The sequence below is a fragment of the Parasteatoda tepidariorum genome, chromosome 11 (assembly GCF_982258835.1).
Source record: "Parasteatoda tepidariorum strain Cologne lab strain chromosome 11, Ptep-v5.0, whole genome shotgun sequence".
NCBI lineage: Eukaryota > Metazoa > Arthropoda > Arachnida > Araneae > Theridiidae > Parasteatoda > Parasteatoda tepidariorum.
Window position 1 is genome coordinate 88,696,481 of NC_141765.1, and position 16,367 is coordinate 88,712,847.

Sequence of the window (16,367 nt, forward strand, 5' to 3'; positions counted from 1 at the left end):
AACATGCGATGCATTCCATGCGATGTTTTCAGAGATGAAAATAATTCTCGTATAGCGTGAAAGAGTCTGAGATTTTGGTGAAAGATTATTCATTTTCAAGTGTTTTGATTTGAATGACACATTTTAAATCGTATATGACCCTTTACGATATAAAATGTATATGCACCCTTTTACTAGAATTTTTTTTATTTTTGAATAAACAAGTTTTTTTTATTTTTGAATAAACAAGTTTTTAATTTTTAAATAAACAAATTATTACAAGTTATTTATTTTCGAACCAATTATTTATTTATGAACAAACAAAGTATTATTTACCTGATTTAGTGTTTCTTATTTGCTTGATTTGTGAAAAGTAATTACAAATTAGTGCAATTCAAAAGAAACTACTACTGCTTGCTTCGTCTTTCAAACGAACATATTCGAACTACGATTTTACTTTGAGCATATAATTTATATTCAACTACTAATTTTGAGAGAATATTCCCCTTAAAAAATGTGGATGTTATTATAGATTTATTCAGAGAAAGTACGCGTCTTATTGTTGAATTCCAAGCGTAACAGAGGGAAAATCACACAAGTATTTTATTCTGAAAAATATATTAAATATTCTAGAAAACAAAACTTCTATTAGAATATGCTACTTTAGGGTGCAATGTTTAATTAATTGGCATAAAATAATAAAAGAGCCTCATAATTAAATTGCAAGTTAATTAAAAGTACTTGTAACAGAGGGGACAAATAACATCCCACATTTTTGACATGCACTTTTATTTATGCTAAATTCTGTGATTTGGACCATCCTAACGTTATGTGTAATTATTTCTTAAATTATCACATTTTAAGGTAAAATAAGTAATTATAAGACTTTTAAAATTCCAAACTCCTTTTTCTTAAGTCCAAATAATGCATCGTAACAGAGAGGACACGGAATGTAACAGAGGGGACGGAATGTAACTTACAAAATTGACAAAAAGTTAAAGGAAAATATCACTGTTAAAAGTGACTCTTCGGGTATTTAAAGTTCGAGTTAGCAGCACTGCTATAATTTAAACCCGTGCTACATCTTTGTAGTTATATTTGAAAGATTTTATTTTACCAGACCCTGTTTAAAAAAAACAAGCGCATTGTTTGTTTGTTTCTCAATTTCAGTTATTTGACAACAAAATTAACTACCCATTTTTTTTCTAGAACTTTTTTCACTTGCAAAATTATCTATTGCAACAGCAAAAGAATCCCAGTGCTTTAAATGGTGACTGGTGTACATTAAATTGGACTTGGAGGAAACCTATTAATTTTGTGTAACTGAGGGGACATTTAGTTTTGTCCTCTCAGTTACGTCCCCTCTGTTATATGAGAAACTTTAAAATTTTTAATTTTTTTTCTCAAAAATATAGCATAACATGAGCGTACTAATAGACTTAATTGTAAAAACCAAATAGTAAGTTAAAAAGTTTTTTGTGTAATGAATAAAATAAACTTAAAAGAATTATTGTAACAGAGGGGACAGTACATATTTGAGATAATTTTTGACTTAAAAAATAAGAAAAAATCTTTTTTGACCTCAATTACTGTATAATTAGACTCAGGAAAAATTTATTTTACAATATAAATCAAACTATATGCAAAACCGTAATATTTTAATAACTTATTTGTCTTTAAAATAGACAGTATTTTTGGTAGAATAAGTCAAAATCATGAATGCTCTCTATTTTCGATGAATTTTACTATAATCATGCATAACTCCAAAAAATAACTTTTGAATTCATAAATTACGACAAATTTCCTTTAAAATGATATCAAATACAAGGATATTGCTTAAACTTTAAAAACTCACTACTGGTTTCAGTTGGCATGGAATTCAACTATTTCGTAACTTAATTAAGAGTCAACACTAATTAATATGCGCATTTGAAGTAAGAAACCCTTAAGATTGACACTTAGTACGTGCCACCAACGCAAACACATCTCGGTTGAAACTTTTTTCACCCAAACTGTCAAAATGGAAAAAAAGGTCGAAAAGTTTAATTCTTTTGTAAAAGGGAAAAGATTGTGATAAAGTTGGGAATCTGCCTTGGAACACTAAAAAATGTCACAACATCAATTGGAGAATTTTTATTTACCTTTCCACGTGATTGATAACAATGTAAAAAACTTTAAACGTCTGTGCGATATTGTTAACGATACGTAAATTCATTTAGAATTTTTTTTTCTAGTGCTTCTTTTTTTTCTTTTAATAAATATTTGCATTTCTTGTTAACTTTTTTTTCTTCTTTCGCTTTTGTACATTGCGCGATTTGAAAGTTGAAACATAATACAACAAGTTTTTATTACTTTGGTAACTTAGAAAAGTTTTAGCCTAAATTAATTATGGCTTAAAAAAATAAATAAATACATTGATATTTATTGTAAAAATACGCTGAATTTTTATTTATTTAATTTCTGTGAGCAAAAATAAATACAAAAAAAGTGCAGTCTCACGGAATGAGCTTGGACTATTCACTATTTCATAAATAGTCTATTTTTTTTCATTTTTTTACATACTTTAATATATTATTATTCTGTGCAAGATTACATTTCAACATTGTATAATAACACAATTAAATGTTGAAATGGTGTATTCTGTTCTTAAGAAAAATTTTAAATTTCATTTTATTGAAAGTGATGTTTTTTAGGACCTTTATAATAATAAAAATTTTCTTGAAATTACATAAATTCAATAATAGAACTTTCAATAATAGAACTTTCAATAATAGAACTTTCAATAATAGAATTCAATAATAGAACTTTCAATAATAGAATTCAATAATAGAACTTTCAATAATGGAATTCAATAATAGAACTTTCAATAATAGAATTCAATAATAAAATTTAGTTTGATCTAATATTAAAATAATGCCAATTATCAATAATTACTTAACGCATTAACCATTGATTTCTAAACCACTGTAAAATCAAGGTAATTGAAAGGATTTAGTGCATTTACTTTAAGAAAACTGATTTTGCAAAACCTTTTCGAAAATTATAATTTATTACATTCCACATTTTTTAAAGCTAAATAAGGTATAGAAATTTTTTCATAAATGTTAATAATAAAATTAGTAATTCAAACTTTAATATCTGCTAGTTATATTAGCTACAGATAATATTGTGCAAAATTAATCGTAACACAAAATAATTTTATGAAACTTAAGCAAATATAAATAAACTTGTTTGCTTAAATTTAGGAAATTTCCTCAAAAAAATTTATTATAATTTTAAGAAGAATTGTTGTTAAACATGATCTGTTCAAAAAAAAAATTAATTATTAATGTAGTAATAAAATGGAATAACTAAGAGCATTAAAAGGAGATAAAAAAATAATTGTCGAAGATCTTTTCCCAACTTCAGCTAAAAACAATAATTGTCTTAATAGTTTGAAAGCATTGATATTGGATAGATGCAACTAAAACAAAACAATGAAATTACTAAGCTTAAATTACTTAATGCAAATTCAAAATGACTTGAAGAAATCTTGAAAAAAATAAAATGCATTAAATTTATTACACAACTAATCAGGGAAAATGATTAAGACTTTATTTAGAATTTCACCCCATTTTTGATCTGTTATAAATAATAAAAACTATTTGCGCAAAATTGTAGTACAATCTCTCTATATCAAAAAAAGAGCAATAGATTGTTTTTGGGAGTTATGGGTGTTCAATTTAATCATACTTTTTGTTTTGCTGCTCAAAAATTATAAAACTTAGAAACTTGAAAATAAAAATATGTGTAGAAAAATGTGCAGGGAGTAAAAAGGAATAAACAAAATAGCATTCGAAAATTAGTTTAAGAAATCTTAACTGTTTAACTTGTTGAAAAAGAAAAAGCCATACATGCCACTCTACAGGCTGCAGAAATGCAACCACAGCACTGTGGGCCAGAAGACCATGATCTATGGCCAAAAGTCAAAAATTAAATTTTCAACTAAAATATGTGTAGGCAGTTTTAATATAACCTAAATTAATGATTCATAATTATTCCAAACATCATAATTTAGTTTTTGAACCGACAAGAGTACGATGTAATGAAAAATATGTTAAATTTTTTTTTTAAATGTAACTTTTATTTCTGAAATATATATAGGAATTTCACCTTACTGTTATATTTTTATCAAAGTAATTAGACTGAAATTATAGTATAATTTTTCAATTTGTAGGATTAGTTAATACTCTTGACAAACTTATAGTTTATATCTTATCATTTGACATTTTACAATGTTTGAATGACTTTCGAAAAACTTAGTTCCAAAAATTTCCACGAGGTAATTAGCTAAACTTTTTCTGTTGTCTTCTTTGATGTTTCTTCTTTCGAAAAAACCTGCTCCATTTTGCTCGTATTGCAAAGGTGGACTAAATAAACCGAAAAACAAAAACTATCCTTTTTTTCATGTTTTCGCGTTATTTCGTAATTAATTCACGTTATTTCGTAAAATAACTTCGGAAATATAATTTGCTTTTTATAATTAATATAAAATTACGAAAACTATTATATTTTCATTGCTATATTTAATTATTTAAACGTGCTATATTATTTTTTTATTTTTGCTCGCCATATTTTTGCATTAGTTATTGGGCATTTTGTTTTTTTGGGTATTTTTAGTGTAATTCAAAATTTCAACTATGAATTCAATTTACCTGCACATAAAAACCCCTTATTAAAAACCCCCAAATTTTGAAACAAATTCTATCGAAATACTAATTTTGGCCACGAAACCTTGGATGCTGGCCCGCTGTGCATAGGGTTGAAATTTGGCATGCTGAAATGGCTATATATGTTTAGGAACAGAACATCTACATTTTTGTTCGAAAGTTCTTCGACATTTGTTCGAAAGTTCTTGCAATTTTAAAAGCTTACTTTGTGAATACTTAATTACTTTTAAGTTTACGTTCCATTTTGTATTGCTGCCCAAATTCAATAAGACTACTAAATTTGAAATTACGAAGGTATGTTGAAAAAAGTTCAGGGAGTACGACAGAATGAAAAAAAATTAATATTAGATAATAAATTCGAAAATTTTTTAACTTATAAGAAAAAATACCTAATTTGGTCTACCTGAAGTGCAATTACGGAGTTGAAATTTGAAAGAGTCATTTTTATTTGCGGACTTAAACCAAATTTCGTTTCAAAATTTTAATTTGTTTTAAATTTATTAAAAATAAGAAATATCACAAATTTATTTAAATTTAATCACAAATTAATTGCAAATTTTCACTCTCAAACTGTTTCAAGTTGAGCTTATTGTATAAATAAGCAGCAGAGATGCTCATTTAATTGCCTGTGTTCGATTTTGTCATAATTTGTCAGTAGTAGAACTACTTTTCTACAAATCAATAGAACTCAAAACAACATTATTTGCTATTTTAAATGATTTTATGAATGAGGTAAACATAGAATGCAAAAATTGCGTCGGAATATGTACCGATGGTACTCGTTCAATGTCCGGAAGATTCCAAAGCATAAAAGCGCTTGTAAAACAATGCGTCTGGACACATTGCGTGATCCACCGAGAAGCTTTGGCTTCGAAGGAAATGAGTCCTGGTTTTAATATTGTGTTAACTACGGTCGTAACAGTAGTAAATGATATAAAAATGAGACCCCTGAGATCGAGATTCCTTTCCGCTCTTTCTGAAGACATGGGTTCCGGAAGCCGAGAATTTTCGCGGTTGTTTATTTGTGATGAAATTGAGCTACTTTATCATCATATTCGAGAAATTAAATAACTTAAATCTTCAAATCCAAGGAGCAAACACACATATGTTGGAGAAAATTGGAATTGTGGGCAGAAATTTAACACTAAAATGACTGAAATACCTATTTTGCCCCAAAACAGTCAAAATGACTGCATTGTGAAAGAATAACTAATGTATAAAGAAATTTGTTTAAAATTAATTTTTAATATTTTTGATATTATTTTCAGTTATATAACAAGTTAATAGTAAATATCAACAATAAAAATAATTATAAAAGTCACAAAATTCTAAGAAATTGTGTCATTATATACATCATTGTTTTCCTAATTTAAATTAAAAAGCAGTCAAAATGACTTCCTTGGGCAATCTAGTGTTAAAGAAAAAAACTTAACAATGTTTGAAAGTGTGGATGATTGTACTAAAACTTATAAGGCTGAAGAAGAACATGTGAAAGTTATTTTTGTAACCATTGAAAATCATTTAGCTATGCTGGCAAAGAATTTTAAAAAGTATTTTCTTGCTGACGGCAAACTGATAGCAAGTTACGAGTGGGTTAGGGATCCATTTCATAAGACTCTCGAAGGACTCTCAATGGATGAGGAAGAAAAATTCATAGACTTCACGACAAGTGGCGAAACCAAAAGACAATTTAGTAATAAATCACTATTTGACTTTCGGGCAAGAGTAAAGGATGGTTTTTCTGCACTAAAAACAAGGGCATTTCGCATTCTATTACCATTTTCAACATCCTACCGTTGTGAAACGGGATTTTCTGCTGTGACTTCTTTGAAGACAAAATATATATCTCGGCTAAATATAGAAACAGAACTGAGAGTGGCTATTTCTAACATTAAGTCTTACATCGAAAAACTTTGCTCTGCAAGATAGGTCCAAGGAAGTCACTAATAATTATTAAATTTGCTTTTAATTTAGTATGTTTTGATTAAGTAAGGTGGGTGAACCAAAGGTGGCTAGTGCTCCTAACGTAGCCCACCCCCAAAAGTAGAATTAATTTTATTTTGAATCACAAGATGGCCCTGCTGCATTGTAAATCTTGTATATGAGGTGCACGTGGCTTAATTGACCAGGGAAGAAGATATTGTAATTTATATGTGCATAAGTTCTTAGAACTTTGAGTTATGATATGTTTTCCGAAAGTTTATTTCTTTTTCTCTTTAATTCGAATTAATCTATCAGATTAATTGTTTTCAGTGGTACAAATGGTGACCATATGTATGTGCCCATGATGGCCCGACACCGGTGCCACCTTGGGGACACGTGGCCCACCTTCGGAAACAAAAGCGAAATCTATAAGAGTTTATTATAAATTAGTACGTAATATATTATTTCTCAAAAAGGAATGATTTAATTGAATACCAATTGATTTGTTTCATTTTAAGCAAATATGGAACTTTGGTATTTTTTAAATGTTTTATAATATTTTGAAGTTCTCTGCACTTCAGTAGAGTTTGTTTCAAGTTTTTTGTTTTGTTTGTATTTTAAAGTAATTTTCCAGGTTATTTTTTGGTGTTTTTGTATTGGTGTTATATAGTGTTTTTGTGGTAGATTCTGGTATTTTCTTGTAAATTTGAGCATTTTAATGCTAGTTGTGGGTTAGGTTAATTAATTCTAGTATGGTTATTTAGCTCTTAATTATTAGTTATGGTTAGTAAACCCTTTTGAAAGAATTAACTCAGTAATTCTTGATTTACTCTAATGAGTTAACTCAAAAGAATTGCTAGTGACGTCACACAAGAACTATCAATGTAAATGATATATAAACAAATTATGCACTCTAAAAACAAATATCTTTTTTAAAGTCGGGAAACCCTACCAGCAAGGCACTTAAAGTGCATTTTTAAAAGACGTTTGCCAGTCCAAGCGTCTTTTCGAAAGATAAGTTTAATAAGTGAAAAAGTGATTTCAATATATGGCTCACCTTTGGAACCTGTGGGAAACCATAGGGACGGAATCTACAATTGTGAAATTGTGCAATAAAATAAAATTTCATTTATTAAAGTATACGTGATATGTGTTAGAGATAGTTGCAAGATTTTACAAAATAATTTCAGCCACACAGACTTAACCAGAAAATTAGGAAAAATCCTCAAAGCAAAGCCACCATTGCCTCCCCACCTAAACTTTTGATTTAATAAGTTGTTTTACTTTAGTAAGTTATTAAATATGTCGAAATGTTTTTTTTTCTATGTGCATGTACCCTTTCCTTTCATCCAGTTAATCAATTTTTTTTAAATAATATTTTCTCTTGGATATTCTCGAGCCTCCCCACTAGTGCGCTCGCGCCCCCTAGGGGTCATGCCTCACAGGTTGAGAATCGCTGACCCAATATGTTTAATGAAATGCAATGATTGTTGTTGTTGAGCCAATCGCACGACCGCGGTGCGTTGACGCTTAAAAGTTAAAATAATTAAAACTATTAATATAAAATTAAAATATGGTGATTATATCTATTCAAAAATATTAATATAATATTGTCCAACATCCCTCGAATTATGTATTCTAACAATACGTTATTTAAAAACTTTTAAAATTTTATAACTAAAAATTTGTTTTTCTCTCAGAGTTGTAGTTTTTGGTGTCCAATTGATACCGCGAAAATTTCGTTTCCATATCCTGATCTGGAAACAAAAAACTATTTTTCATAAAGAATTTTTAAATACCGCAAACTTTCATTGAAAATACGGTTTTGAAATTTTTGAACTCCATTATATTCAAGAGGATAAGAGGTTTTGTTTAAAAATATCTCGTTTTGTTTTTAAAGTTAGTTATTTGGAATAAAAAAAGGGAGAAATATCTTGGTATCCATTATTATTTTTTTAATTATGTGTTTTAATTTTCCGACAAGATTCTACGTTGCTATCCATAGGCATAGCACGAAGGAAATTTATAAGGGATCACGTGATTTTATTTTCTTTCTTTATTTCAATTTTTGCAGTTTATTTCATGACAGATTCTGTTATATATTCAGAGCATATTGTGAACAGTCTGAAGTTTCATTAAACAGAAATGGCAAAATGTCTCATTTATAACCACTTTCTTTCAAGGTTAAGGTGTATGTCCTATTTCAAGGGATGACAATATAAAAGTGGCAAGTCCACAACAGTTAAAAAAAATGGCATACTAATCTCTAAAAAGCATCATTTTTATATTACGACAGAGTGTTCGAAAGACAGCCTTAAAGTGTGTATGAATTTCTATTAACTTGAAATTAATTTAATTTGGTATTAATTTGAAATTACTCGATTATTTGCTCGACTTGGTATTAATTTAAAATCACTTTTTAGAGTTTTTCAATTCCTAATTCGGATAGGTATTAACACACAGTTTTTTCAGTATAGAATATATTGGGTGAACTACTGATTCCTTATAATTAAGATATCATTATAAAAACCTTCGAATTCTATTCGGAATTGTATTCTGGGAAAGTTAATTTTGTATGTAGTAAATAAAGTCGCAAATAGTTCTTTTTTGCCACTGGTTCACTTTTGTTACGTTTCTTCTTATGTATTTATTACATTTCTGTGACTTTGTATGCTGTACGGGGAAATTCATAGAAGTTCCAAAAATTATCAAGCTCTATTTCTAATAAAGATTTTATTTTCTACAGTTTTTGAAAGGTAATGTGCTGTCTAATAACGTTATATTAGGTAAGAATATCAAGAAAACTTACAGTTTAACCTAAAATCCAAGAAGGCAAGACTTCTTAATGCTACTGATTCTTAATTAAAATGAAAGTCTCGATGTAGATATAATGTTGATAATAACTCTTTTTGACAGAATAATTAATAGATGATGTTTTGAAATTAAAAAAAGCTGTCGTTCCAGACTTTTGGGTCGAATAAATAGGAAAATGCGCACTATCATTGATAAAATTTGAAAGAAATGAATAATTAAATTAAAAAATGAATGAATCCTGTACATTTTAGAACCACCATCCTTAAAAAGTTCTTTCCTTGATTTTTTATTTTTTTTACTTGAAAATGATGAAATATATTTCAGTATTATTTCAGGTGATTTAATAGATTGTATCATTTCATATTTTCAAAGCAAATCATAAAGCTAAAAATGAGTATTATAATTGATGAAATTTAAAAGAAATAAGTAAATTAAAAGATAAATAAATCGTGAACATTTTAAAGTTCTTCTTTTATTTTTATTTATTAATTTTTTTTAAAAAAATAACGAAATAAATTTCTGTACCTTTTCAGGCGATTTAGTAGATTATATATTTTCAAGCGATTCAACAGATTGTATCATTTTGGAATTTTGAGTTAAATCATAAATCGATAAATAAATTTTTTGAAACAAAAAGTTGAAATGTTTTTAAATAAAGCCTATTTTGATTTCAGGCGTCAAACTGCGGAAGAAAGAGAAGCGGAACGACAGGCTGCTAACCGACTCATGATGTCTCTTCACGCCGAAGTTGTGAGCAAATCTATGTATGAACCTAGTAGAGACCCTTTATGCTTAAGTAACGCATCATTGCACGCACTTCAAAATCTACAACCATGGTCATCGGAAACCGCTGCTGCCGCTGCTGCTGCTGCTGCACATCAATCGCCGCCATATTTACAACCGCCAAACACCTCTCTTACTGCCCCTATATGTTGAATCAATGGATCATTTTAAAACAAATAAATAGAATAAAATCTTTAGGTAAAACATATGTTTTCCCATAACGTTTTGGAATGAACATTTAAGCGTATGTGAAATACGATAAATTCAATTTTTTTATACGGATAAAAGGAAATAAGAAAACTTTTTAAAAATTCTACTATTAAGTTTATTGTACTTTTACTATTAAGTTTATTGTAATTTTTATAAAAGTAATAAATATACTTTTACTAATTATTAATAATCAATAATAATTTTAATCATTAGAAGTTACGGGATGATTTTCATTTTAAATATTTTTTAATAATTCATCCTTAGTTGTTCATTTAGATAAAAATAAATAGTAGTCAAAAGCTTTTCAAAATTTTACTGTTTATTGTGAGATTTTATTAAAATGACTATTATGAATTATTAATAATCATTACTAATTTTAAATAAAATTTTGAATATTTTTGCTTTTGGTTGCCCAATTAACTTTTAATGAGTGATGGTACTTATTCGAAATATAATATTTTTGCAGTGTCGTAATGAATAAGTTCAAACCATGCTTAATGAAAATAACATTATTGTAGGTATAGAAAAAAAGTTACATTTTGAGTTGCTCAAATATTATGTATTTATTTTTGCCGAGAATAATGCTTGCGTAATATTCCAAACAAAATTAATAATTTGCAAAAAGAGAAACAAAAATTTCTTCACGGAGTTTTGAATGAATTTTGTTTTTAACAAAGCTTTTATTTAATTCCTAATACTTAAATGTCTAAGAAGGGTTTGTAAATTGGTGATAAGGGGGAAGAAACCTGTTAACGTAATATTTGAATAACTCCTTAGGTATCCATTTATGAATAGAAATTTTTTTAAACAAATGTTGTTCGAAAATATATTTTTCGAATTATAATTACGTCAAAACTACTTGAAAACTATTATAACAGAAAATCAGATTTCTTTAATAATTCTTCAATTTCTGACACTAAAGAGGTTTAAATTTAGTGAGAGAAATATTTTTTTTGGCGAAAAGAAACTATTCAATATGCATTAAAGTTTTTTAAATGTTTAATAAAAGTATAATGCGCAAAAGACTTTTCATGTGAAAAAACTATCTTTTTTAACGAAAAAGTATTAAAGTAAGTACTTATTTATCCATTCTTAAAACAATTTTTTTGAGTATTTAAGAAAGCTATAAGCTTTCTTAAATACTTTTAGGAATTATTTAAATTTTAATGAGTGTATTAAATTTTAGTGAGTAGTTGTTAGCTTTAATCCAATCCACATTTACTTGCCAATTGTTATTTAATTTTGGATTGAACTTCTTCATTTTATCTGCTAAAATATTTCAATTCAGAATGATTGGTGGATTTATAGGACTGTAAATGTACTACAGTAATTCGCAAATTTTAATGATGAGACTAGAAAAATGACATTTTTAACATTTTATTAATGCTTTAAATATATTCTTTAAATAAGTTGATTCACTCATAAAAGGATTTAGCTTCAAAGTTCTTTGTAATTTTTCGTCTTTGTTTCCCTTTAAAGTATAATACTTTATTAATGACAATTCATTTTTTAACTAAAAAAGTAACATGAATTCAATTCTGAAATTATTATGCATCCAGAAACAAATTGAAAGGTAAATTAGAGAAAATTTCCTTTCTTTAACTTTTTTTTAAAAATAAAATAACTGAAATGCAATATCAGTAAAACATATTGCAAGGTAAGTTAGAGACATTTCCAATAGGAGCTGGGAAACGGTAAGATGATTCAGTTAAGAATAACTGTCTTGCATAACAAGAAATTGCAGAATTTTTTCACTGGATTATTCTTTCAGTTAAAAATAACTGCCTTGCATTGAAGAAACTGATTTCTTGAGAAAGTTCTGTATAAACAAATTGAAAGCAAAACAAACGTTTCAAGGAACTTTGTCTACTCTCTTGTGCAAAATTATTTAACTCAAGTGGACAAGCAATTTCTCTAATTCAAGAAGAGTTGATATATTTTTTATCATAGAAATGTACAGTGCTAAAAATAAGAATGATACAGGATGATTCAAATATATTAGGATAAAATTTCAACTTCTTCGATTTTAGCTAAAATTTTAGATTTGTGTTTTCTTATTGTTTTTTTCTTCTTTTTCTGTATTTAATAGACTTTTGGTAATAGAGTGTCACTTCACATATCTTTCAAAAAAGATTTAAAATAAAGGATTCTCAATATTAGACTAACATAAATAATGCTTGATAATTTTTAGAACCTCTATAGATGTTTTTCAAAAATGTATAGCAATAAAATTATAAGATTCATGAAGAACACAATAAGTCATTTAAAATAACACACTTGTCCGTTTCAGATTTTCAATATTTAATTTTATAACAGTTTAAACGAACCAATCTAGAATACGCTAAAACAATTTCTTTAACGCAAAACCAAAACTTTTAGGAACAATTTATAAAAAAATTTATAATACTAAACTGCCTGCCTTTTGTAAAATTCTAATTGCGGAAAAAAATTTATTGAGAACTTAATATCTGCATGTCTTACAGTAGGGAGCAAACGTTTTTAGACGATAAATTTTTCTGTTCTAACCTTTCCAATGTTTTTCCTTTTTCTTTTTTTCTTTTTTTTTATGCAAAATTTCATAATGATCTAAGTTAGTAATTTATAGCTTTAGTCATTCTATTGTGATTCGATGGTGGCCTTGCTCTTTACTTGGATCGTAAGATTCTACGGAATAGCGTAAATATCAGCTTATTTGTATAAGTAAAGTAAAAAGGATTCAAAGCATATTTAAAATTTTCCCGTCTCTTCGGCGGTTGAGTCGGAGGGGAAAAGGCGTGTTAACAATAAGTTTCTGAAATTAAATAAAAATAATTTTGTAAGTTGCGCGTAATTTATAATATAATAGAAAATAAAAAACATTTTTGAGCAAAATAAAAATGAACCATTATGATTATAATTATTGTTTTTTATATAGTACACTTCATTACGGTTTTTTTCAATTGCATATTTTTCAATTGCATATTTTTCAAGTGCAATAAAATTTTTCTCCTCTCGTGATTGGCTCCTTCTTTTATTTTTGGATCATTCTGTATATTAGATCTATCGTAAAGTCTTCGATTATTCTTAAAAAGAATATGTTTTCCATACAAATCATACAATATGCAGGAAATAGTGAGAATGAGAATATGCAAAAAATAGTAAGAATGAAAGTTTATTATTTTTTGTAAAATTACTACAAATCACTTAAGAATTAATTCAGCATAATTAATTGAATTTTTCTTTAAGAAATATCTTTTGGTAGTATATTATCTTCGTAATTTTACACTGTAAGAAAGAAAGTATCTCAGCAATAGTGGCAACCTATATATATATATATATATATATATATATATATATATATATATATATATATATATATATATATATATATATATATGTATAAATAAATATGATGTTAACTTAAAATAGTCACAATTGTTTTGTTCTCGAATACAACACAGTTTTTACAATGTATTTTCTGTCATTACTTAAAGCTTTGTTTATGATTTGAATTAAACTACCAAACCTAACTCTTATGTGACTTTACTTGGTCATCATTTTGTCTTAGAATTTACGGAGACCGTTTGAGTAACCATAAATATATACAGGGTGTCACATAAATATTTACGGCATTAAACGGCCTATACTGTGCCTTTGTACCAGTATTTATCAAATGCATCTTATGAATTTTGCGTCTTCTAATAATTATTTAAATTAGCTCGATAGATATTTTATCGTAATTCGACTAGCTTATCAGATGAAAAATTATTATAAAACAGCTTATACTGATGCTATTTAAATGTGACAATAAATAAAACGAAGAAGTCGTTTGAGAATAGGAACTTTTGATAAGCTACTACCATTATTTCTAGGATAGCCTATATAGAAAAGCTCGTTTTGATAATAACTTTTATTTCGAAGAAAATATCACTATTGTTTAAAAACATAATAATTTTTTAAAAGAAACATATACATTTTTTTTTAAAAATCATACATTTTTGAAAAATTATGATTTTTTTAATTAAGAAATTTTTGGCTACTTACATTTGTTTTCTTTTCAAAATTAATTAAACCATACAAAATCTTTTTTATTGAAACATAAATTATTTATTTAAATGAAACTTAAATGAGACGACCAGAAGAGGAAATATTTAGTGGAAAAAAGCAGTTTGTTTTGAAAGCTTAGTTTTCGCATCTAGCGTATTTACGGAATTAAATGTATCTTAAAATAGAATAGAAATTTAGGTGTGAAGTAACTTTTCGGTAGATCTAATAAATTGTTTTGAATGCAATTAGAATGTGTAGTCATTTTTACTTATAATAAATCTTAAGATGTCCTTTTTATAGAAAAGGTAAGAATTCTAATTCAATACTTATAAGGAAGGAACTCGCAAACAACATTTTATGCAGTTAGTTGGTTTGGTTATGTATGCAAAGCATTTTGTCTATTTCACATGGGTCTTAAAGATAAAAATTATTGAAAATGAATAATGAAAAAAAAATGAAAAAATTTTGCCAATAAATATTTCAGCTGGAAATATCATCTTTTTAAAAGAAGAGTTTTAAATGATTTCACGTTAACTAATAAATTATGATAAAAATTACTTGTGGCAAGAATTTTCATGATTTGAAATCTTTTAAAGTTTGTGGAGAAAAATAACTTTTCATATGGAATGAATTAAGTTGACGCGAATCTAAAGACTAACTGACATTTCGAGTACCTTCCTTATTGTTGTTCAGCCAGTAAAATATTTAATTGGAATGGTAAGTACAATTTTTTGTAATAAAACTGAAACAAGTTGCAAATTTGTTGAAATAGATTGTGATTTAAAATAGTAGTTAAAATCTTTATAAATGTGTAGTTAAACTTCATATGTTTAATTTAAAATAAAAATTATGCAAAGCATTTGTGAATTTTTTAATATATCAACGAAAATCAATGTTTGTGTACAACGGTGAATTCAGGAGCGTGCCATATTACCTGCTGTATTTATGTCGCGTTCAAAAGATTGACTTTATTGTTGATGTTTTTCTTACTTTTTCATAAATTTTTCCCAAGTGTTGATCACTGCAGTATTATTGGTTCACTTAGTTTGTTCAATGATTAGATAGAGTGAAAAAAGAATGAACATTATGAAAAAGTCTGAAAAACTTTTCTTGTTGCTTCAGATTTTTTGGAATCTTTTCCAAATTTTCTATTGATAAAAAATTTCGTTGAAAAACATGGATGTTTTAAATATTAAATAGATTTCAAAAATATTATGTATAACTCATTTTTTAGCTAAAAAATATATATTAGAGGTTTTGTAAAGAAACAATATTGGGGCCATTCACAAATGGTATCACGGATGTTCCAATCGTGGACTTGGGGGACACTTCGGTTAAAACATTTTAAAACAGTAGATTAAATGTCATTGAAAACAGCGTCGCGACAGTCCAAGGAGTGCCAAGGCCTACTGTGCCAGACCATGGACTCTTGGGTTTCAAGAGCAAGTGTACTAGTTTTGTGGTCAGTGTTTAGCGCTCTTGGTACTTATTGTATCGACCCCCAGAAGAAATGAGTCAACATTGTCCTGTTAGAGGGTAATGATTAGTTTTTATATTATTCGATTTTATATTTTTCATCGACACAAGTATTCCTGTTATGCTCTGTTGTGAAGATCAAAAGTGGAAAAATAAAACAGAATAATTGAGTGCACCGCAGTAAAGAAAATTATTAGCTTTACTTACCCTTATCAGTGGTGGTAAGCAATAATGAAAGTAAATAAATTTGCAATGAATTTCGAAAAATAAGATTGAACAAACAAGGATGCATTGCAAATAATCTTTAATATTCACGTGACAAAAACATGTAAAATACTAAAAAATTACACACATAATGCTTTAAAGGAGATTTGTAGAAGTTATGAAAATTAAGCGCGGCATTCTTAAAATGTAAAAAGGTCGTGAGTATTAAAATTAAATTAAAAC

At 27.2% G+C, this 16,367-nt stretch overlaps 1 protein-coding gene across 1 annotated transcript in view; it reads left to right on the forward strand.

The window, feature by feature from the left end:
* LOC107451627 (T-cell leukemia homeobox protein 3) overlaps window positions 1–13,412 on the forward strand; it is a 92,557-nt gene extending 79,145 nt beyond the window's left edge. Inside the window, exon 3 of the mRNA XM_016067783.4 lies at window positions 10,100–13,412. Coding sequence (XP_015923269.1) covers window positions 10,100–10,361 — 262 coding nt within the window. The 3' untranslated portion in view covers window positions 10,362–13,412. The remainder of the gene's footprint in view (window positions 1–10,099) is intronic.
* Window positions 13,413–16,367: the final 2,955 nt, after the last annotated feature.